This window comes from Macrobrachium nipponense, chromosome 26 (assembly GCF_015104395.2).
Source record: "Macrobrachium nipponense isolate FS-2020 chromosome 26, ASM1510439v2, whole genome shotgun sequence".
NCBI classification, from domain to species: Eukaryota; Metazoa; Arthropoda; class Malacostraca; order Decapoda; family Palaemonidae; genus Macrobrachium; species Macrobrachium nipponense.
The window spans coordinates 72,783,896-72,808,895 of record NC_087215.1 but is presented as its reverse complement, the minus strand read 5'-3'; the positions used below and the strand labels follow the sequence as shown (position 1 = coordinate 72,808,895).

At 37.4% G+C, this 25,000-nt stretch overlaps 3 protein-coding genes and 1 pseudogene across 3 annotated transcripts in view; all 4 read right to left on the bottom strand.

Annotated features, from left to right (window-relative positions):
• Positions 1 to 1,017, bottom strand: part of LOC135200416 (cuticle protein CP1499-like) — a 1,316-nt gene extending 299 nt beyond the window's left edge. The window contains exons 1-2 of the mRNA XM_064229046.1: positions 609 to 1,017; positions 1 to 398 (exon numbers count right to left, since the gene is read on the bottom strand). The exon at positions 1 to 398 is cut by the window's left edge and continues 299 nt beyond it. Coding sequence (XP_064085116.1) covers positions 1 to 398; positions 609 to 620 — 410 coding nt within the window. The 5' untranslated portion in view covers positions 621 to 1,017. The remainder of the gene's footprint in view (positions 399 to 608) is intronic.
• Positions 1,018 to 3,801: 2,784 nt separating this feature from the next.
• LOC135199728 (KRAB-A domain-containing protein 2-like) lies at positions 3,802 to 7,640 on the bottom strand (annotated as a pseudogene).
• Positions 7,641 to 9,053: 1,413 nt separating this feature from the next.
• Positions 9,054 to 12,550, bottom strand: LOC135200418 (uncharacterized). The gene is made up of 2 exons (XM_064229048.1): positions 12,497 to 12,550; positions 9,054 to 10,749 (listed from the first exon to the last, which is right to left on the bottom strand). Exons 1-2 carry the CDS (start codon positions 12,506 to 12,508, stop codon positions 10,282 to 10,284), a joined length of 480 nt encoding a protein of 159 aa, XP_064085118.1. The 5' UTR covers positions 12,509 to 12,550; the 3' UTR covers positions 9,054 to 10,281.
• A 1,132-nt stretch (positions 12,551 to 13,682) lies between these two features.
• On the bottom strand, positions 13,683 to 19,163 carry LOC135199727 (uncharacterized). Its single transcript, XM_064227882.1, has 6 exons — positions 19,118 to 19,163; positions 17,589 to 18,472; positions 17,107 to 17,119; positions 16,071 to 16,190; positions 15,555 to 15,587; positions 13,683 to 14,546 (listed from the first exon to the last, which is right to left on the bottom strand). The coding sequence occupies exons 1-6, from the start codon at positions 19,127 to 19,129 to the stop codon at positions 13,683 to 13,685; spliced, it is 1,926 nt and encodes a 641-aa protein (XP_064083952.1). The 5' UTR covers positions 19,130 to 19,163.
• Between the last annotated feature and the right edge of the window lie 5,837 nt (positions 19,164 to 25,000).

Genomic DNA, 25,000 nt, shown 5'->3' with positions numbered 1-25,000 from the left:
TCCGGAGTGTCCTGGACGTGGCCGTTGGCCACCACGACCGTCGAAGGGATGGTGTGGGCGTAGGAAGCTGCTGGGAGGTATGCAGGGGCGTGGACCACGGCGTGCACAGGGGCTTGGTGGTGGTAGACAGGGGCGGCAGCGTAGCGCCCATAGGCGCCGACGGCCGCCAGTTGCTTCTGGTAGGCGTCGAAGAAGGCCTGGCGAGCCGCAGCCACCTCGTAAGTGTCCGAGACGGGGATGACTTTCCCGCCGACGCCTGCTGGCACGGAGGAAGCCAGAGGACCCACGTACTTGGGCTGGTAGGTGCCGCCGTAGGAGTAGCTGGGGAAGGGGATGTAGGAGGCCTGATGGGGGAGAGCTGAAGAGGAGGCGCACAGCCCCATCACTGCCAAAGCGATCTGCGAGGGAGGAAAGATTAGACTCAGTCATCAGAGTTTTGGGAAAAGTTTGAGTAAGGAAAAATCAGACTCAGTGAGAGTGTGGTCTGATGCGCATGAAACGAAACAGATATTTAACCCAAACTCATATAAATCTATGGATTCCAACGGTTCGACAACACAAAAACATCATTCAAAAAGAGCCTGAAACAGCAATCATGTTTTCCTTACCAGAGTCCTCATTGTGGTGGTTGTAGTCGTTAGATGGTGAACTTGAGTTGCACTGTGATGATCAGGTTATTCCCACTCCTTATATACTCTTGCGGTTCTGCCCCACCCTCCTCATTTCCTGTCGCATGTGCATGTGTCTGTGTGTGTGCGTGTGTGTGTCGCTGGAAAGAGGGTGAAAGGGGGAAGAGGGGGTAGGGAGATAAAGACCTATACTCCTTCCCCCTCCTCTCTCCTCTGGTCAGTAATCAAAAGCAATTTTGTTTGTTTTGCTTTCAAGGATATTTCCAACGCCTTTCACATCTCTGGTTTGTTTCAGCCGAGAGAAACGGTTCACAGAATGAAATACTGGCTTTAATGATAATATGGTTTTTTTAATATCAAAAATACGGATGTTCATTCTCTGTTATTTATTTTTCCTCAGCTTTTTCATGTTTAGTGATGGATTATATTTCAGCCATTATTGGTGCATTCATACAGTCTGGCATCTAGAAATAGACCTTATTCGAATTACAATTTACAAAAGAGAGAGAGAGAGAGAGAGAGAAGAGAGAGAGAAGAGAGAGATAGAGAGAGAGAGAGATGAGAGAGAGGGGGAGATGAGGAGAGAGAGAGAGAGAGAGAGAGAGAGAGAGAGAGATTAAAAATCCAAACGAGAATATGTCGTTGAAATGGACAAAGAATATCGATGGAATATAGCACACGGCATAAATATATATATTCATATATATATATTCATATATATGTACATATATATATATATTTATATATTATATAATCTATATATATATATATATATATATATATATATATATATATATAATATATATAAGAAAATCCCTGACATTGAGAGCTCACAAATGATTTCAAACATTTTAGGCAATAAAAATGATAATCGATTTTTATTTTACTTCATTTCGAAAAAAAGTTCCGCCGAAGTTCCAGAGGAAATTGAATTCATCTCGAGTGACCTTGGAGATAATACCGGCGTAGACTCTGTTTTCCTAAAGAATTATTAGCCTTATTTGGTAACTGGAGACGCTCTCGGATATGAGCGAAAAGGCAGACATCACCATTTTCCCCCATCAGTGACTTGTGAAAGTTCGGGAAATCATTACCGAACTTCATACACGACTTTGGCGCGAAATAATTCAGGTATTTCCAGGCATTTTCTCCACCAGGAACCTCTTCAGGAGTTTTTCAAACTCTGACCCACAAAATCATTAACCCTGCATAAAGTGGTGTCATTTAAGCCTAATTCAGTGCGAAGCAGTTATTTAAATATGATTAAACTGGTTTACGTTGTAAGGACTTGATCGTGCAATTGTTAACTTTATCATTATACCTACTCTCTCTCTCTCTCTCTCTCTCTCTCTCTCTCTCTCTCTCTCTCTCTCTCTCTCTCTCTCTCTCTCATTCTCAAGCGTGAGTCATACACGCAATGGAATTATTATTACAAACTACAGGAGTCTGTCTGCCTCTAGTAAACAGATTCGAGCCAACGGATGAAAATTGGGATTAAAAACTCTTCAACCACACCCTCAATCAAGTTAGCCTGATTATGAGAAACACCACCAACCGACCAATTCAAGAATATATTAGATATTCAGTGATCGGTACACTCCTTTCATTGATTTATTTCCTTTTTGTTGCATTTAAACTTGTCTCCCCCGATGGGCAAAACCGCTTCCGACCCACTGGAGGATCAGTAGGCCTATATTTTAAACCCCTGGTAGAAAAAAACCTTTTAGCAGCATCTGGTTTACTTCACGGATTATCAAAAACAATATGATAACAGTGAGTAGATGTCTCGAATCGATTAGGTAAACATAAAGTATAAGTGATTATAATCAGTTTAATAACGTTATGAGTACAAATGCCTTCGGCGTAAAAATAAAAATAAAATAAAATAAAATACATATTATTGTGATTATTTTCAAGACCTATTCAGTATCGGCTCTATTTGAACCGTGTTCGAACGACACACAAGTAAAGACGTTTTGTAGAGCGGAAACTGTTATTTCTCCTAACCAAAATTAAGTTGCTAACTTCCCAAAGTAGGATTATAAAGTTTCCTAAAGCGTTTTTATATTTTTCCTGTAACTGATGAAAATTTATAACATTTCCATTTAATGGTACTAGCATGGTACTTTCTGAACCTTTGAAGTCCCCAGTTCCCTCGCGTGACAGAGAACTGCCCTGAGAGAAAAAACAAAATATATATCCAAATTTACCAGCTTATTAATCGTAGTATTATTCCTAAAAAAAAAAAAAAAAAAAAAATCTTGATAGTCTTGGGATTTTAAATCTGCAAGTCTAACTAAAAAGCTGAAATTATTCTGCATATTAGTGTTACATTTATATGATAGTAGATTCTAATTATCAAACTCCCTCTCAGTGGTGGTACATTACCTCACCTTCAGGTACGCCAGTTACATCATTACGTTATAGAAAAATAAATATGAAATTATGCCCTAAGTTTAAGACCTGGAGAGCTGTAACATATAATATTTGCTGTAATATGAAAAATACAAATAACGGAATACGCAGTTTACCAATTACCTTCTGAAGCCTTGTGACCATAAATAAATTTAAAGATAATATTCAGATAATTTTATTTTCACGGAATGCTTTTAATGCACCGTACTGAAACATTAACGATTAAATTGTGAAAAATATATTGAATAGAAATAAAAAAAATGTCAATTTCAGGAATTCGACAGCTACAGGAAATCAGAATGCGCGTACACACATACACACACACACACACACAGATTAAAAATCCAAACCAGAATATGTCGTTAAAATGGACAAAGAATATCGCTGGAATATAGCACATGGCATAAATATATAACTATATATATATATATATATATATATATATATATATATATATATATATATGTATATATATGTTACGCATAATGTGGATAATTGCTTAATGTGAACATTAGTCAGAAAATTGCCTTATGTGTACATTGAGCAAGCAGTTTGCATAAAGTTTACAATTTGTTAACATTAGGCCAAGCATGCCTGTTATTCAAATTATGTAGCTCAATTTTGCCCGATGTGAATATGACTGCCTAATCTAAACATATATTATGGTTTAGTGTAGAAATGGAAATCAATCCAACAGACAACCCACGGGAGGTTACAAGAGAATGCATCATGGTTAAGCTAGAGACAGTTTAAAGAATTCCAATTTATTTGAATAGATACAAACATAATTAATGGAATATCAGTAAAAGAGAAATAAGTCAATAGATCTCAGGGTTCAGTTGAGTCCAATCAGAAATTTTTGCATGATCTGTCCGGGTGACAGCGTGAGTTGCATTTGAATTTTTTTCTTAGGCAGCTGATGTACATCGAGTAGTACATTGACACTATATATATCCTTGCCCACCAGTGGCTCTTGCTGTTGCTGTTCTAATCGATAGGCAAATATCAGGAACCTCTTCAGACTTTATCAGGGGCTGTTTGATTGCACTTAGATCAGCTGCTGTAAATTTTGGTCCAAGAATTCCCTCCCGACAACCTACAGTGTATAGTCCATCTTGCTCCTTGAGGACGACCACTAACAGATTTTTAGGATCTGTTCGACCACGATCGACAACCGGGACCCTCAGCCTAGCACACTGACCAATAGATAATGGCTTAAGCAGGAGTTTGCCGCGTCTTGTCATCCGTGTTGCTGTCTTAGATTGTCCTAGATTAGCTGAAACACGAATCTTTTAGAGATTTGTAGCTACTGTTTCTGCCCCTGTCTCTGCTCCTGTCTCTGCTTCTGCCTCTGCCCCTGTCTCTGCTTCTGCCTCTGCCCCTGTCTCTGCTTCTGCCTCTGCCCGTCTCTGCTTCTGCCTCTGCCCCTGTCTCTGCTTCTGCCTCTGCCCCTGTCTCTGCTTCTGCCTCTGCCTCTGCCCCTGTCTCTGCTTCTGCCTCTGCCTCTGCCCCTGTCTCTGCTTCCTGAAATGACTCAAGATCTTCCTCGGTAAATATATTACAAAGAGCTGTACTTGGCAGGATAGATGATTCTAATCCAACCTGCTGATCTTGTCCAAATGCAACTTTGAATGGGCTGTTGCCAGTTGTTTCATGATGGCTGATATTAACTTGCCACTGAACAAACTTGAGACCTACTGACCACCTTCTGCTGTTGTTTTCCCTCATCCAAATGGTCAGTTTGTCCTGGGTACTCCATTTAGACGTTCAACAGCCCCTTGGCTTTGAGGATGACGTGGACGTCCAGTCACCAGCTTCAGCTCTGGCCATAGCCCTGAAAGCTCGGCGATGATGGCACTGACAAACTCCCGTCCGTTGTTGGACTGTAAAATAGCAGGTGCTCCAAATGTCAGAAATATATCTAGAAGATTCGCTGCGACCTCCTTTGCTCTTTTTGATGTAAGTGGACGCAACAGACAAAATTTGCTGAAATGATTTACATATGTCATGATGTACTTGAAGTCTCCATCAGGTAATGTTTGAATGGATATCATGACTGCGTACCGGTTTTACTACCAAACCCTTTGGAATTTTTCTGGCTTTCTTTTGATGGCAGTGCTCACAGAATGAAATGTACAGGTAGCATACTACTTGTGTGATGTTTGACCGTTTGACCATTTCTTTATCACTTCCGCAATTGTTTTTTTACCACCTCCATGGCCAATAGCTTCATGGGTTGTTTTAACAATACCAAACACTTCTTCTAGAGATGCAACAAACTTGAATTCATGTCCTTTGGATCTTTTCTCCTGCTAATTAGTCGGTCAGCATTGCCAACACGCAGGACTTCAAAACGTTTCTTGAGGTTATAGTCATATGTAGATTGGGCTCCATAAGAATTAATTCTTAACAAATCCTATATCCGCTGATCACGCTGGATAGTGGGCTGGATGACAGCATTCTTAGCCTTGCCTTCTTGTGTTTGACGCAGCTTAAGTTCAAAGGCAGCTTGCTCCATAGTGCATAAACTGAAAGAGAAAAGATAAAGAAATATAGAGAAAAAGTCTTTATATAATTTATACTTGGATACACCCCGGTAATATCACCGAATGTGAAAGTCAGGCAGTAAGTTCAGTCACCACAAGTCCAGCTGTGTGCCACTACTCACCGGCACGAGATCCAGGTTAGTGCTGCCTTGCTCCTCGTTTACCGTGTCCACAACAACTCAGTGACAGACCCAAAGTTTCGAACAACATTCGAACAACACTCCAGTTACAATGGTTCGTCATTCAATTCACATTAGGCAAAATACCCTCGCCTAATCTGAAAATCATGCATAAAGTGGATATTAAGCAAGTAATTTGCCTATTGTCAACATTTTGCAAATAAATTGCCTAATATGGAGACTAGGCAATTTTTCTACCTAATGTTCACATTAGGCAATTATCAACATTATGCGTAACATATATATATATATATATATATATATATATATATATATATATGTGTATATATATATATATATATATATATATATATATATATATATATATATATATAAAGAAACCCCTGATAATGAGAGCCTCACAAATGATTTCAAACATTTTAGGCAATAAAAATTATAATCGATTTTTATTTTACTTCATTTCGGAAATATGTTCCGCCGAAGTTCCAGAGGAAATTGAATTCCTCTCGAGTGACCTTGGAGAGAATACCGTAGACTCCGTTTTCCTAAAGAATTGTCAGTCTTATATAGTAACCTGAGACGCTCTCGGATAAGAGCGAAAAGGCAGACATCACCATTTTCCACCCATCAGTGACTTGTGAAAGTTCGGGAAATCATTACCGAAATTCATACACGACTTTGGCGCGAAATAATTCAGGGATTGTCAAGCATTTTCTCCACCAGGAACCTCTTCAGGAGTTTTTCAAACTCTGACCCACAAAATCATTAACCCTGCATAAAGTGGTTGTCATTTAAGCCTAATTCAGTGCGAAGCAGTTATATTTGAATATGATTAAACTGGTTTACGTTGTAAGTACTTGATCGCGCAATTGTTAACGTCATCATTATATATTCTCTCTCTCTCTCTCTCTCTCTCTCTCTCTTTCTCTCTCTCTCTCTCATTCTAAAGCCTCAGTCATACACGCAATGGAATTATTATTACAAACTACAGGAGTCGGTCTGCCTCTGGTAAACTGATTCGACCCAACGGATGAAAATTAGGATTAAAAACTCTCCAACCACACCCTCAATCAAGTTAGCCTGATTATGAGAAACACCACCAACCGACCAATTCAAGAATATATTAGATATTCAGTGATCGGTACACTCCTTTCATTGATTTATTTCCTTTTTGTTACATTTAAACTTGTCTCCCCCGATGGGCAAAACCGCTTCCGACCCACTGGAGGATCAGTAGGCCTATATTTTAAACCCCTGGTTATCAAAAACAATATGATAACCGTGAGTAGATGTCTCGAATCGATTAGGTAAACATAAAGTGTAAGTGATTACAATCAGTTTAATAACGTTATGAGTACAAATGCCTTCGGCGTAAAAATAAAAAAAAAATAAAATAAAATACTTCTTATTGTGATTATTTTCAAGGCCTGTTCAGTATCGGTTCGGTTTGAATCGTGTTCGAGCGAGGCACAAATAAAGACGTTTTGTAGAGCGGAAACTGTTATTTCTTCTAACCAAAATTAAGTTGCTAACTTCCCAAAGTAGGATTATAAAGTTTTCAAAAGCGTTTTTATTTTTATCCTGTAACTGAGGAAAAGATATAATACTTCTATCTAATGGTACTAGCATGGTACTTTCTGAACCTTCGAAGCACCCAGTTCCCTCGCGTGACAGAGCACTGCGCTGAGAGAAAAAGCAAAGTATATATCCAAATTCACTAGCTTATTAATCGTAGCATTATTCCTAAAAAAAAAAAAAAAATCTTGATAGTCTTGGGATTTTAAATCTACAATTCTAACTAAAAAGCTGAAATTCCTCTGTATATTAATGTTGCATTTATATGGTAGTGGATTCCAATTATCAAACTCCCTCTCAGTCGTGGTACATTACCTCACCTTCAGGTACGCCATTTACGTCATTGCGTTATAGAAAAATAAATATGAAATTATGCCCTACGTTTAAGACGAGGAGAGCTGTAACATATAATATTCGCTGTAATATGAAAAATACAAATAACGGAATACGCAGTTTACCAATTACCTTCTGAAGCCTTGTGACCATAAATAAATTTAAAGATAATATTCAGATAATTTTATTTTCACGGAATGCTTTTAATGCACCGTACTGAAACATTAACGATTAAATTGTGAAAAATATATTGAATAGAAATGAATAAAATTTCAATTTCAGGAATTCGACAGCTACAGGAAATCAGAATGCTCGTACACACACACACACACACACACACAGATTAAAAATCCAAACTAGAATATGTCGTTAAAATGGACAAAGAATATCGCTGGAAATATAGCACATGGCATATATATATATATATATATATATATATATTATATATATATATATATATATATATATATATATAAAGAAAACCCCTGACAATGAGAGCTCACAAATGATGTAAAACATTTTAGGCAATAAAAATGATAATCGATTTTTATTTTACTTCATTTCGGAAATACGTTCCGCCGAAGTTCCAGAGGAAATTGAATTCCTCTCGAGTGACCTTGGAGAGAATACCGTAGACTCCGTTTTCCTAAAGAATTGTTAGTCTTATATAGTAACCTGAGGGGATCTCGGAGAAGAGCGAAAAGGCAGCCATCACCATTTTCCACCCATCAGTGACTTGTGAAAGTTCGGGAAATCATTACCGAACTTCATACACGACTTTGGTGCGAAATAATTCAGGGATTTCCTGGCATTTTCTCCACTAGGAACCTCTTCAGGAGTTTTTCAAACTCTGACCCACAAAATCATTAACCCTTCATAAAGTGGTTGTCATACTGGTTTACGTTGTAAGGACTTGATCGTGCAGTTGTTAAAGTCATCATTATACTCTCTCTCTCTCTCTCTCTCTCTCTCTCTCTCTCTCTCTCTCATTCTCAAGCGTCAGTCATACACGCAATTGAATTATTATTACAAACTACAGGAGTCTGTCTGCCTCTAGTAAACAGATTCGACCCAACGGATGAAAATTAGGATTAAAAACTCTCCAACCACACCCTCAATCAAGTTAGCCTGATTATGAGAAACACCACCAACCGACCAATTCAAGAATATATTAGATATTCAGTGATTGGTACACTCTTTTCATTAATTTATTTCCTTTTTGTTGCATTTGAACTTGTCTCCCCCGATGGGCAAAACCGCTTCCGAACCACTGGAGGATCAGTAGGCCTATATTTGAAGCGTCTGGTAGAAAAAAAAGCTTTTAGCAGCATCTGGTTTACGTCACGGATTATCAAAAACAATATGATAACAGTGAGTAGATGTCTCGAATCGATTAGGTAAACATAAAGTATAAGTGATTACAATCAGTTTAATAACGTTATGAGTACAAATGCCTTCGGCGTAAAAATAAAAATAAAATAAAATAGAATACATCTTATTGTGATTATTTTCAAGGCCTATTCAGTATCGGCTCTGTTTGAACCGTGTTCGAACGAGGCACAAATAAAGACCTTTTGAAGAGCGGAAACTGTTATTTCTCCTAACCAAAATTAAGTTGCTAACTTCCCAAAGTAGGATTATAAAGTTTTCAAAAGAGTTTTTATTTTTTTACCGAACTGAGGAAAAGATATAATACTTCCATCTAATGGTACTAGCATGGTACTTTCTGAACCTTCGAAGCCCCCAGTTCCCTCGCGTGACGGAGCACTGCGCTGAGAGAAAAAACAAAGTATATATCCAAATTTACCAGCTTATTAATCTTAGCATTATTCCTAGAAAAAAGAAATATCGATAGTCTTGGGATTTTATAAATGCAAGTCTAACTAAAAAGCTGAAATTCCTCTGCCTATTAATGTTGCATTTATATAGTAGTGGATTCCAATCATCAAACTCCCTCTCAGTCGTGGTACATTACCTCACCTTCAGGTACGCCAGTTACGTCATTACTTTATAGAAAAAGCAATAATTATGGACTTGAATCTGAAATTAGGCCCTACGTTTAAGACGTGGAGAGCTATAACATATAATATTCGCTGTAATTTGAAAAATGCAAATAATGGAATACGCAGTTTACCAATTACCTTTTGAAGCCTTGTGACCATAAATAAATTTTGAAATAATGTTCAGATATATTTATTATTTTCACGGAACGCTTTGAATGCACAGTACTGAAACATTAACGATTAAAGTGGAAAAGATATATTGAATAGAAATAAAAAAAAATTACAATTTCAGAAATTCGACAGCTATAGGAAATCAGAATGCGCGCGCGCACACACACACACACACACACAGGGAGAGAGAGAGAGAGAGAGAGAGAGAGAGAGAGAGAGAGAGAGATTACTTCATGGAAAAACTGCAACTACTAATTCTAGGTTACTCTAACCGAGTTCTGGTATTACTTAAAACTTAGGTGTGTGTGTATCTGCAACTCAGGCACAAGACTCCGGTTTAGAAGACCATAGCGTCTAATGACGCAAGATTCCTCTTCGAAAATAATATCGTAGATTAACTTTAACGTCCCCTGTGAATCACCCCCTTCGGCAGCGAAGACCGTGGCGAAGACCATGAAGGCAGCCTCCTTTAATAAGGATAGATGCCAGGAGCTGCGGCAGCTCGTTGATTGTAGAGGGCGAACAGCTGGGCTTTCGCAGCTGCCACTTCGGGAGCATCCTGCACGAAGCCATCACGAACCACTACAGGAGACGACGGAATAGCCTGGCCGTAGGGAGCCGTTGAGTAGGCTTGACCAGGGGCGTGAACCAAACTATGAGGAAGGTTATTGTAGACAGAAGCGAGCCTTCCGAAGGCGCCCACAGCCGCGACCTGCCTCTGGTAGGCGTCGAGGGTGGCCTGGCGAGCTGCCGATGCTTCGTAGGTGTCCGAAACTGGAAAGAGTTGGCCGTTATGAACTCCTGCTGGGAAGGAGGGGGCCAGAGGACCTAGGTATGTAGGTTGGTAAGCGCCGCTGTAGGAGAAGTAGCTGGGGAAGGCGCTGTACGAGGCCTGATAGGGAAGAGCTGAACACAACCCCATCACTGCCAGAGTAACCTGATGGACGAAAGGTTCGTGAAGATGATGGCGACGATGGTTTCGTAAATGAAAAAGAGTAATTAGTGGGAAGTCACAGGCTCCGGTTAAGGATTTCTGCTTGGAGTAATTTACTTGTCATAAAATGATCGTTCTCCCTATAAACAGATCTTAATATAAATACATAAATTCAAAGGAAATGTAATATAATTATCATTCATGAGGATATGATACCAGGATTGTTTAAGACTAGTGTACATATATACACCTGTGCCCGCGCAGTAATGCGTTTTTGCATCCAGTAACACCAGAACAAAGTGTTGAGTTAACATTGATGATAAAAAAAAAATTACCAACTTCTCTATAAAATTGCAAATGATTAGCTCAGCATGAATGGCAACAGCTCCTTAGAACAGCAATATCTCTATCAGGCCTCGACGGTTTGCGGACTATTTTTCGAAAACCCATTATTCGAAAGGCAATTGTTCGAAAAAAAAATTTTTTTTCGAAAATCAAATATTCGAAAATAATAGTCCGAATGTGTAATTGTTCGAATTTACAATTGATCGAAATACAAAATATTCGAATAAGCAGTTTTTCGAAATGAATATTGTTCGAATCTATAATATACTTTATCTAACCATATAGGATAATAGGATTAATGTTAAGAAACGATTACTTTACTTCAAATTTATTAGTTTTCTTAACATATCTTTGCACAATTTATCTTCAATATTATCTATTACCGGATGTAATTAAGGTGAAAATAACTCCTCTTCTACTAAATTTTCAAAAGTCTCATTGACTCTTTCTTCCGGGATAAATGCCAGTGCTAATAGCATTCGAATTTTGACTTCAAACTCTCTTCTTCCTGACCTGAGTCAAAAAGAAGAAAATCTTAATTCTTGAAAGTCTTCATATATTACTACTCCACTTGGAATACTATATCCTTCCTATGATAGGGTGTGGACAGTCCACGATTTTCTTCTGAGCGAACCCTTCTAATTGAGCGCTTAATACTGTTGACAGTAAGCAATCCCTGAACTACAGATGCGCTAAGATCCGAAGATGCATTTGCAATTATATAATGAGGGGAGTCACGTGTACCTTTTGCATCGTCTTTCACATTTTCAACAAATCTCCGCACTTCTACGCCACTTGGATCACCTGCATGATTATGTTCTTTGGAAACGGTAACATCTTCTTTTATTGTTATAGCGCGATATTTACAGTCATTTGAGAGAGAGAGAGAGAGAGAGAGAGAGAGAGAGAGAGAGAGAGAGAGAGAGAGAGAGAGAGAAAGCACCAACATACAAAACTGCCGTCGGGCTTCTTCCAACAAGTCGACGTTACTCATGGATTCGAACAATATTCATTTCGAAAAACTACTTATTCGAATATTTTGTATTTCGATCAATTGTAAATTCGAACGATTACACATTCGAACTATTGTTTTCGAATATTTGGTTTTCGAAAAAAAAAACTTTTCGAACAATTGGCTTTCGAAAAATTGTCCGCACACGGGCCTCGACTGATTAAGCCTACGGCTCAAGCAGACGAAAGTAATAGGCTTATTTTATATGTATTTGTAAACTTTCAAACTTATTAAAACGTGAGAAAAGGTCAACTCTAACGCCAATGTTTTATTTCAAACCAAAGAAAAACACCGAAACTTGTAATAAACCTAGAATAGTATGTTTCAGTGACTTATACCTATAAGTCTAGCAAAAGCTGTTTCTTGGTACTAATAAAAAATTTGTTTTCTTACCAGAGTCCTCATAATGGCGCGAGCTGTAAAGCAAGCAGATCCGAGATACACTGGGATGTTCAAGGCTATTTCCTTCCTATATATACTGGCATAGGGAGGGAGAGAGAGAGAGAGAGAGAGAGAGAGAGAGGTGTCTAACCTTCTTATAGCATACATATGGAAAGAATGGTGATTCGATCTTATAATGCTTTCATTACTATCAGCCTATCTGCATAATATGAGAGACACCACAGGTATATACTATAATTTTTATAATGATTATGGTGAAGGTAGCACAATGTTAATGTAAACATTATAAGGACGCATTTGGAATTGAAACCGAATCTCTCTCTCTCTCTCTCTCTCTCTCTCTCTCTCTCACACACACACACACACACACACACACTCCATCACATACACATTGAATTAATATGCGGTCCTAACAAGTCACCGCTCCTTATGGGACAAATGATTGGGAATGTATTAATGGCAGGACTCCCGCATACGAATACGATCAGCGTATGAAAATTAATGCGTATTAATGAAAGTTAATGCGTATTTATGCACGTTATCACGCATTTATACAAGTTAATGGGTACTTCTCACTCAGTGCACCGGTGTATTTTCGTTCTTTATGCCTGGCGTGTCGCAGATGCCGAAATATAAATTAGAAATGCTGTAATTTTCGTTCCTTGGCATTAGCTTAGGAGACAAAATCTGGAAAGGTGATGATTTTATGTCCATAAATCAGTCTTTCTTCGGTTTTTCTTGTCCATATTCGTCTGTTTGTGAGCCACATTCAGAAATATGAAATCGTTTCTCCTCCGTTACCATTTTATGTACCACAGACGAATGCATTTGGTAATTTTGACAGAAAATAATAACTATTAGCAGAACATGAACCCTATTCGTATGGAACAAGCCCACCACAGAGGCCACTGACTTGAAATTCAAGCTTCCGAAGAATATTATGATGTTGATTAGAAAGAAGTAACAGAAGGCATTAGGAAATACAAGAAAAAGAGATCGGTTATCATAAAAAAACTAAATGAATGAACTTAAGAATAAATATACAAAGATGTACCGCGCAAATGATCAAAATGCAAGAATATACAAGACAATAGGAATACGGTTAACTGAAACTCATTGAATCTCTTTAAAAAAATTGTTTTATTTTACACATATTTTCCTAAAACGACGAACACCTTTAGTAATAGCGCGCAGCGTTCTTCGACTTCCCTTTGGTGACGCCGTAGTCGTTGCTCTCGTAGTAGTCGTAGTCGTCAGGAGCTGCCGCAGCGGCTGCCGCCTGCAGGTTGAAGATGCTGTAAAACTCTTCCTTGGCGGCCGCAACCTCGGGGGTGTCTTGGACGTAGCCGTTGTGCACCACGATGCGAGACGGAGTCACGAAGTTGTAGGCGTCGTCGGGCGCGGAGCCAGCCTGCTCGTAGGACGTCGGCGCTGGGCCAGAGTAGCCTGGAAATGCTCCTCCGGCGGGGCCGTGGAAACTTGCCTGAGTGGGCGCTTTGAACTGAACAGGGCCCTGGAAGGTCGTGTGAGCTGGAGCGCGTCTTGCCGAGGGGTGAACTGGGGCAGCGTGAGTCTTGGGAATGAGGTGGTGAGCAGGGGGAGCATAGTTCTCAATAGCCCGAGCGTGAATGTTAATAGGGAGACCATCAGGAGCGTTGTAAGCCTGACTTTGAGGAAGACTGTCAGCAGAGAAAGGGTGACCGTGAGCTATAGTGCGAGCAGGAGATGAAACAGGATTATGAGAAGCCTGCTGAACTACGTCGTAAGTAGTAGTTTCTTGGCCATAGTCAGGAGAGGGATCGTAACTGGTGGCGTGGCTCAGGACTGCAAGCTGCCTCTTGTAAGCATCCAGGAAATTGCTCAGGGCGGGAGCCATATCGTAAGGATCTGCAACAGAGTTGATTCTACCCTTGGCGCCCGCTGGTTGGTCTAGATCTCCATCGTAGGATTGTCTCGAGAACCTCCTGTCGCTGCTGCTGCTACTGCTGTCATGGGCCTGACGGGGAAGGGCCGAGCACAGTCCCATCACTGCCAAAACAACCTGGAAGACGAAAGGACGATGGTGATATCCTATAGCTACGGTCCTTTCTAAGCCACTTATTTGAAGGATAGGAGTTTAAACTGGTGTTGTCTAGATCTACATCTAATTAGAAGAACCCTGTGACCACTTTTCCAGTTCAGGTACTTAGAGTCTCATTGCGGTATAGAAACCTGGTGGTGTACAGTTCAAGAATATAGAGTCACAATGCTGTACAGAAACTTGTTGGTTTCTAGTTCAGGTACATAGAGTCACACTGCAGTACGGTTTCCAGTTCAGGTACTTGGAGTCACACTGCAGTATAGAAACCTGGTGGTTTCCAGTTCAGGAATATAGAGTCACAATGCAGTACAGAAACTTCTTGGTTTCTAGTTCAGGTACATAGAGTCACACTGCAGTACAGAAACTTGTTGGTTTATAGTTCAGGCACTTAGAGTCACCGGACTGGGGGGGGGGGGGGGGGGCAAGTACAGAACTCTGGTGGTTTCCAGTTCAGGAATATAGTCACACTGCAGTATAGAAATCTGGTGGTTTCCAGTTAAGAATATAGAGCTACATTGCAGGATAGAAACCTAGTGGTTTCCAGTTCAGACATCTAGAGCCACATTGCAGTATAGAAAATATAAAAACCTGGTGGTTCCATTCAACGTTAATAATTAAAAAGGCAAGAGAACTTATGCATGCATAATATTTACAGTCAGTTTCGACTCGTTTATTCAGTACAAACATTCAGATTCATATTTTTCTATGCTATTAGCTTAATATTAAAATTACTGACCAAAGGTGTCTTGGACAACGTTCCAGTCACTTTCATAGACAGTCTTTTGTCGATTATGTTTAACACAGTTTTAAGTAACTTGTCAAACACGCTTTAAAAGCTTGCATGCAAGTAACTGTAAAATATCTCTCTCTCTCTCTCTCTCTCTCTCTCTCTCTCTTCTCTTTCTTTCTCTAGACATACCTATATATATCAGGACTTTCTTAATAATTAAAACCATCATCCTTATTTACCAGAGTCTTCATGGCGTTGCTGTCGTCGAATTGTCAACCTCGGGATAGAGTGTAAAGTGTCATGTTTCTCAGTCTGTATTTATACCGCTTTAATTTTTTTTTCTTTTTTTGTATTAACCCCACCCACTCACCACCACATTCTGAGACGTGCGAATGACCGTTAATGACCGTTATCATTCTCCAGCAGTTACAAAGATACTTTGTTAAAGTGAAATTAATCCCAGGACCATAAATTATTGGCGGTTTAGCTCAGCGTATCGGAATTCGTTCCCTGACAATTGGAAACTTCGCAATCATCCTGCGGTTCAGTCGCTTTCGACTTTGCTTTACAACTTTTAAAACTGCGGACGACTCGTGTTTATTTATTCTTGTTACATTTTACCCTTTAAATTATGAAGGAAGAGATTCACGGAACAGCAGAAGCACCAATATGGAATAAATGTGGCTTGCTGTCGAACTTCTCCAAGGTTCCAGAGGTGCTTTATTCCTCACTTCCAGAGGTCCATTACTCCTTACATCCAGAGGTCCTTTATTTCTCAGTTCCAGACGTTCTTTATTTCTCAGTTCCAGAGGTGCTTTATTCCTCACACCGTTGGACTGTGGAACAGTCTCCCAGAAGATGTCGTGCAACTGGAACTTCAGAAGTTCAAGCCAAAGTACAGCGTATTAGTACCATAATACATTTCAATTTGTATTTCAATATATTAATTACCTATTTATATGTTTGTTCACTTTTTAATTTATCTGGTTTTCCAACATCTGGTCTCCTCTTCTTGTACTTCCCATTATTTTCTGTTACTTCTTTCGAATGAACTCCATAATATCCTTTGGAAGCTTGAATTTCAAGTCAGTAGGCCCTTTGGTGGGCTTGTTCCATATGAACAAGGGTTTATATTCTGAATAATAATAATAATAATAATAATAATAATAATAATAATAATAATAATAATAATAATAATAATAATAATTACGTTGAAAGACATGCGACCACTTTTTTGTTAAGCATTCCAAGTGAAAATGAAGAGAATTTAAGTAAGTTATGAACTAAACAGGAAAAAAAATATATCTTTTAATAAAAATTTTAGTTTTCTGCCAATCTCTACATCTGCTTTGTAGCAGTGAGACTCGTAGCAGTGAAGGTAGCATAGCAAAAAATAGCAGTAATAATATAGTAGCGTTGATCTTTATTTATTTTTCGAGTAGCGGCTAATGACAAAAGAGTGTGATTGATATTTTCTCAACGGCACTCGTTTTCACTGTATGAGTCTGATAATAGGAGAAACATCTGTGTTTAGTAATGATGCACAATGGTTATTATTATTATTATTATTATTATTATTATTATTATTATTATTATTATTATTATTATTATTATTATTATTATCATCATATATCGCAGGAAATACGTACAACAAATGAAGTAGAGACTATGTATACAAAGATGTCAGGATTATCTACGCTTTCGTCTTGCTTTGGAAAAACGAACTTGAAATAATACTTTCTTAGATCTGCAAACCTGAAACAGGTTGCTTTGAGATATTCATTTCTATACGGCGCAAGCATAGCTGAAATTTATCAATGAAATTGGCTCAAAATCTACGACTTTTTTTTTATTTCAAAGCGCTACAACACAAACAAAAGCGTCGAACTCTAAGTACGATAATAAAATAACACCATGATGGATTGAATTTTATTCAGATAAGGTACATCAACTTTTATTGTTTCACAGTTTCATTTTACATGATCGTATGTTGTTCATTTATTCGCTTAAGAAAGAGGGGAGAAGACTAAGGAAGCGATAGACCAATCCCTTGAAGCATGGAAGGTTAAAAAGACCAGGGGAAAACAGAACAAATAGAGATAGTTCCAGAGCTTGGCGATTGCTTCAAAAGCAATCATTCAAGTTGTGCTGATTTCCACGTTATGTATCCGAATTAGGCTACAACTAAGTGATGGTATGTATATAAAGTATAACTGACGCACTCTGCAAGCTATGAACTTATTATGACCACTTAAAATCTCGTCGAATCCTACTTGTAGTACCTGTGGTTACCAGAAGCGGCAGCCACTGAATTGTAGGAGCGGAAAAACTCCGCCTTGGCGGCCGCCACTTCGGGAGTGTCCTGGACGTACCCGTTCGAGACGACGATGTTGGAGGGCACGGAGTGAGAGTAGGAGTTCACTCTGCTGTAGGGGGAGGAAGCCAGGACGTTGTAGGGGTTGTAGGTCACAGTATTCTGGGGATAAATCGACTGTGCAGAGTGATGGGTCAAGACTGCTGGGGTGACACTGTAACCATTGCCGTAAGAAGTAGTACCTAATTGGTATGGATTCCGGGACAACAGACTACTGCCGTATAGGCCTAACGGAGAGGGAGTGACGTAGGAACCGGAGGTGGAGTAGGACGGAGGCTGAAAGTAACCTGGAGTGGAACTTGAAACGGAGTAATGTCCCAGAGAGGATGGAGATGATCCTAAGTAAGTGGACGGCCTGAATGCTGATGTAGCTGTGGTTGCGTAGTTGTAAGTCGGCGCCAGCGTGGATGCGTAGTTGTAGGCCGAAGCTGGAGTTGTTGCGTAATTGTATGTTGGCGCCAGCGTTGTTGCGTAGTTGTAGGCCGACGCAGGAGTGGATACGTAGTTGTAGGCCGATGCAGGAGTGGATACGTAGTTGTAGGCCGATGCAGGAGTGGATACGTAGTTGTAGGCCGATGCAGGAGTGGATACGTAGTTGTAAGCTGGGGCAGGAGTTGTAGCACCTATGAAGCGGCCGTTGAGGCCTCGCAGAGACGTCCTGTAGTAATTATTACCTCTGTAGCTGCTACCATAGTAAGGCGAAGAGCTGTAGTAGTTATTGTTGGTGTCGTACTTGTTGTAGTGGTGGAAGGCTGAGCACACACCCAGCGCTGCTAAGACGATCTGTCGAGTAGTGGTTGAGAATAGTCTTAGATATAAAGGCCTATACATAAATTCATTATTGGAGCAAAAAGTGCATGAATTCGTATGACACAAGTTCAAAGGGGTGTTTTCAATTTTTTCTTTTTTTTCTTTTTTTTTGCTTGGTAAATAATTGATTGATTTATGGTTACGAAAACTGGCGTCGCAAACTTGACAGGTAAGTTCCCACTGAGAGAGAGATTTTTAGGTTAATAATTTTGAAAATACTTTATTTCAGAAAATCTAAATACTTAGCTAAATTAGCCCTTAGCAATTCAGTGATCAGTTCAGAAAGATAAATCGTTAAAATAATGATTACATCTTAGCTAGGCGATGGACTAACTAAAACAGGAAATATATAAATAATGACACACAGATGAAAAATTAGTCTCTATAGGCCTCGACAAGAAACATTTGAAGTGGCAATACTGATCATTTCAGTTCTTACGAACGAAATTGGCTCGAGTACTAGTTCGTTTACAGGAGATATGTGTAAGGTGGGGCTGCAATATAAAGTTTTACGCTTTTCAAAATTCAAAACAGTAAACAAAAATGCCCACTATGCGCTATCAATTGCGCCCACAAAGGCAGAAGAACTAAATCAACGCAAGCTTCCAAATCGCTTACCAGAATCTTCATGGCGGATATGTTATCACTAACCCTCGTAGACTTAAACTGTGTTGGATTATGTCTCTTGCTTTCTTTATATACAACAGGACACATTGGCCCTTTCCCCCCCGCCCTCACCCCAAGCCCTCCTAACCCTCCTCTTTGCCACCCATTTCACCCTACATCGACCTTGAGTCTGTGTCATAGATTATTCTTGTTTATATCATACACATCTCGGTTGGGTTTTTTTAGACGGTCATAGGAGTATACAGGCATGACATGAATCTTTTAGATATTCCAACAGCCAGACGAGAGGTCTTGATGAGGATGATATTGATAAAGCATTGTTGTTTCGTGTTTCAGGTTTGTCTTAAACGGAGTTTTGCTTGTGACCTTTATTCTTTATTACGTATCTCATTTTTTTCTCTAATTCCCTTTGCTTCTGCTCGCCTCTTTCTAATGAACACCTTAATATTCTTTGGAAGCTTGAATTTTAAGTCAGTGGACCCTGTGGTGGGCTTGTTCCATATGAATAGGTTTCATATGCATAATAATAATAATAATAATAATAATAATAATAATAATAATAATAATAATAATAATAACAACAACAACAATATAATAATAATAAATAATAATAAAATAATAATAATAATAATAATAAATAATATACTGGAGACTACAACGGTTTTGTAGATGGTGATCTTCGCTACAAACTCGTTAATACAGTATTTTCGTATTATTACTCTAATTTCTTTTAATATCAAGAAAATACTGTAATACATATTAACGATTTTGTAGCGGAGATCGCCATCTACAATCCCGTTGTAGTCTCCGGATATATATTAAAATACAAGAATATAATAATAATAATAATAATAATAATAATAATAATAATAATAATAATAATAATAAGATAATAATAATAATAATAATAATGTTAAAAAATTCACAGTTCCGTGAAAACAAATTGTTTAAAAAATATCCACAATTGTATATAAAAATATATTTACATAGAAATATATTTTTATATATAATTGTGGATATTTTTAAACAACAACAACAACAACAACAACAACAACAACAACAACAACAACAATAATAATAATAATAATAATAATAATAATAATAATAATAATAATAATAATAATAATAATAATAATAATAAGCTGCATTCAATTTATAAAGAGTTTTCTAAAGCAATTGTTAGGAAGATAGAGAAAAAGCTATACATGAATTGAGTGTATCGTGAAGCTATCACTTTCAATAATAATGATAATAATAATGATAATAATAATAACAACACTATTACTAATAATAATAATAATAATAATAATAGTAATAATAATGGCAAAGAACACTTTGTGTAATGAAAATCCGCAATTATATAGTAAACTGTCTTTTATATGGTAATACAATTTACTATATAATTGTGGATTTTTATTACACACAAGCAAAAACCAATTATAATTATTATTATAATAACAGCGTTATGTCTAAACACGTCGCATTTCTTCTTATCATATTCATAAGCGCTCCCTTTCACCCCTTAGATAAATATAATCCTTCAGAATAATTCGGGCCACAAGTAACATCATTAACCTTGGGTGTCACCAAACACCGACTACGTTGTGCCCGACGATATTTTCGCTTACTCGGGGAGTAAGCTTTCAAAGTACTTTTTTGTTGTTGCTGCGTCCCTCTTCTTCTTCTTCTTATTGTTGTTGTATTTGGTCTACCTGTTATTGGGGGGCTAGGAAAGCCCTGTGGAAAAACCTTAAAAAGCCTGAAAAAGGGTGTTTCGCGTCGAGTTGAAGATACAGGAACTTTAGGATAGGATATTTACGATTTGTTTATTAGAATGAAAATGTATACAATAAATAATAGGTATATTAAGCAGCACAGAACAATTATTTCTAAGAAAACATGACGTATTTATTTTAATTTTCGTTAGCGAAACAACCCCCTATTTGACCGTAGATTTTAGCACGCACCCCGAGTGAGCTGGAGGTCGGATCATGCCTTGTTTTTTCACCATGTTTCCCAAGAATATCGAGTGACAATGAATGCATTCAATCACTTCTAAGTACTTATTCTTGTAGACGAATTATGGTCGTTAAATATCTCCTTGAGACAATACCTAGTAGCGAGGTCATATGGTACCAAGTTAGCGTATTGTTAAGGAATTAAATTCTGTGAATTGTCAGCATCTGTGATGTTACGATAAATTCCTGAAAGAAATGGGACGTCCGATTTGCGACTTGATTGGAGGTAACAATGAGCCTTAATGGTAAATATTTTCATTTCAATTAATATTTCCTGATGCAACATTAACACAGATTTTTTTTTACAAAATGATAAATTGATAAACAAAGGTTTAAATATTTTGCAACATTCAATGAATAGTTTGCCAAATTGAATAAATCAATAAATAGATCAAACATTTAACAGATAGGTCCATAATCAACAACTTGGCAAATCAGTAACTGAATATTTTGAAAAAATCAATAAATCAATTAATAAAAAATAAACAGATCACTATAGTTTGATATTTTAATAAGCTGGTGGCAAATTTAGTAGAGATGGTGATCACCCGCCTACGAGTGTTCCATTTTATTTAAGACAATCTCACGATTATTTCAAGGCCTGCCTTCATTTGGATGAGGTTAAAATTTAAAAAAGGAAAATATAGCGAAGCCAGACAAAACGTTTATCATCTTGTCAAGTTATGGTCTTCGGTAGCAATGCAAGCATTAAACAAATGAGCATTTTATTATATATGTATATGTACGTGTGTTTATGTGTGTATATTTGCGTATACATAAAACACAGACTGACAGATAGTTGAGTACCTTCCGTTCAATTCGACTTTATTTCATATATTTTCAAGATAAGCACACACAGAATTTACAGTGATACAAAACTCACACAGGTTGGAATAGAGAGAGAGAGAGAGAGAGAGAGAGAGAGAGAGAGAGAGAGAGAGAGAGAGAGAGAGAGATAGTTAATCTCCTGATAACACATCGATGAATGAACCTTGAGGAGACGTATAGATTTCAAAGGCGATAATCTGAATCACGGATGCGTCCATTGACGACGAACGAATGATCTCGCAATGGTACCCTGTTTTGAATAAGTCGTTCTGAGCCCTTTTACGGGCGTGGTGTAATGCATGACTGATCGTATCAATAACGCAAATAACGCGCATTATGTATTATTTAGTTGGTGAACGGGGAACATTACGGAGGAATTAGTGGGGGTGACGGCTGGCTAGTGTTTACGTTATCTTCGAAAATGAAGGTGGTTGAAGGTTATATGTGTTAACGGTGCTTTTTTGGAGGGTGGGGGTGGGAGGGGGGGGTGGGGGGTGCTGGCTGGGTGGAGGGCGGTAGTGGGTACTATGATGTTTGTTTGTGTGTTTGCTTTTTATTGTATTTTTTGTCTTGGGGATGCGTTTTATGGGAGAGGGGGCTATAGGGTGTTTGTGTGTTTAACCAAAAAATATTTCAGTGATGGAATACAATGAAACCTGGTGATGATGTGTTATCAACGTCTGTTTGTTTGTTTGTTGTGTTTGTTTGTGTTTTTTGGGGAGGAGGGGATTATTAAGATTTTTGTTTGTTTGTTTTTATGTTATTTTTCTCATTTTCGGGTGGGAGGGGTTGGTAAGGAGTTTGTGTGTTTGTTAACCAGACATGATTCCCAACAGTGATTGCTGGAATGCAATGAAACTTTGTGATGATCTGTTATCAACGATTGTTTGTGTTTTCTTTGTGGTTTCTTTTATGTTACCGTATGTTTGTTTGTTTTTTGTTTTTTTGTTTGGGGAGGGGATGTTAGGGTGTTTGTGTGTTTGTTAACACAACTATATATTTCCAACAATGATTGGTGGAATGTAATAAAATGTATTGAAATGTTTGTTTTTTTATTGTTTTTGTTTTTGTTTGTTTGTTTGTCTGTCAGGAGGTAGCAGAATGTTTGCTTCTGTGTTTGCTAACCAAGTTTTATTCCAAACACTGATTCATGGAATATAATGAAATTTTAAAATTATTTTTTTACACAAGTATTTGACACTCTAAAGCAAACCTGAGCAAAAATGAAGATCCATGTTTGTGTGTGTGGATGCGTATCTGTATGTGTGTGTGTGTGTGTGTTTTACAAACTGTCTTAAGAAAGGTTAACGTTCTCTGAGATGAGTATACCCTCGACAGCCGTCATTACCAACTAAGTGCATTCAATGCTCCTGTGCGCAGGAATATTCATTGAGACCACTTAACTCACTCGTAAGTTATTCCCTATTTATTCCTTATTTATTCCTTACTTATCTCCCATTCATTTATTCATTTATTTCACTGCACCTGTGGTACTACAACCAATGCCACGGAATTCTAACAGAGTTATTCAAATGGTACTTTTACGAGTATGTCATAAAAATCCACAATTATAGTGATTGTGGTGATGCTACTTTTTAGTAAGTTCATTCAACTTTGCTTATACCTCCTCGAGGATTGGTAAAGAAAAATAAACTTTGGTATAGAAGAAAATCATTTCATTTTTTAAAATAAAAATGATCGATCGTAACTCGATAAACAAAATGATCGAGAATATTAGGCATTTCTGTTCTACTAACCAGCCCTCTCCCTCTCCCCTCCCACGTTTATTTGTTACATTTCTTAGCCAAATCTGAAGGTCAATAGAGAATTTATTTTTCTATATATGTATTTTTTTTCTTCCTGATATGGCTTACTATGTGCGTCATTTTAGGTCAAAATATGAGGTCTCCCTTTTCCCAAATTATGTATACGTATATATACATCCATATATATATATATATATATATATATATATATATATATATACATGCATATATATATATACACATATAATTATATATATATATATAAATATATATATATACATGCATATATATATATATACATATATATATTTATATACATATATATATATATATATATATATATATATATATATATATATATATATATATATATATATATATATATATATATATATATATATCTGCCCCACATCGGGATCGAACCCCGGTGTCTCAAGAATGCAAGGCCAGGGTCCTACCAATTGACTCGCACAAGTCATAAAAGAAGCGGGAACCTGCCCAGGAAAAACCTCAGGTACAACAGCTACTTAAGTTCCAACTTCTTTTATGACCTGTGTGGGTCAGTTGGTAGCGACCTGGCCTTTCATTTGAGAGGCGCCGGGGTTCGATCCCTGTGTGGTTCAGACAAGTATTTCTGGAGATTAAGTATATGTGTATATATATTATATATATATATATATATATATATATATATATATATATATATATATATATATATATATGTGTGTGTGTGTGTGTGTGTGTGTGTGTGTGTGTGTGTGTTGTGTGTATGTAGGATGGTTGTATTTATTTACTTATATGTATGTGTATGTATATGCATATATATGTATATATATATATATATATATATATATATATATATATATATATATATATATATATAGATACATACACACACATATATATATATATATATATATATATATATATATATATCTAATAAAAGGAGCCCATAAAAACACCAAAATGTAGAGAGAAAAGTACTATATTTCAGAGACTGCTGTCTCTCTCTTCAGAAGAGAGAGACAGCAGTCTCTGAAATATAGTACTTTTCTCTCTACATTTTGGTGTTTTTATGGGCTCCTTTTATTAGATGGAATTCTGTTGTTACAGAACATTTTTACCAGTCATATATATATATATATATATATATATATATATAATATATATATATATCCTATACGTAATGAAAAATGGTATGTTATTAAGCCGTCATTTATGCTCTGCATAAAATAAAAGTTATCCTCTCCAACAAATGAGTT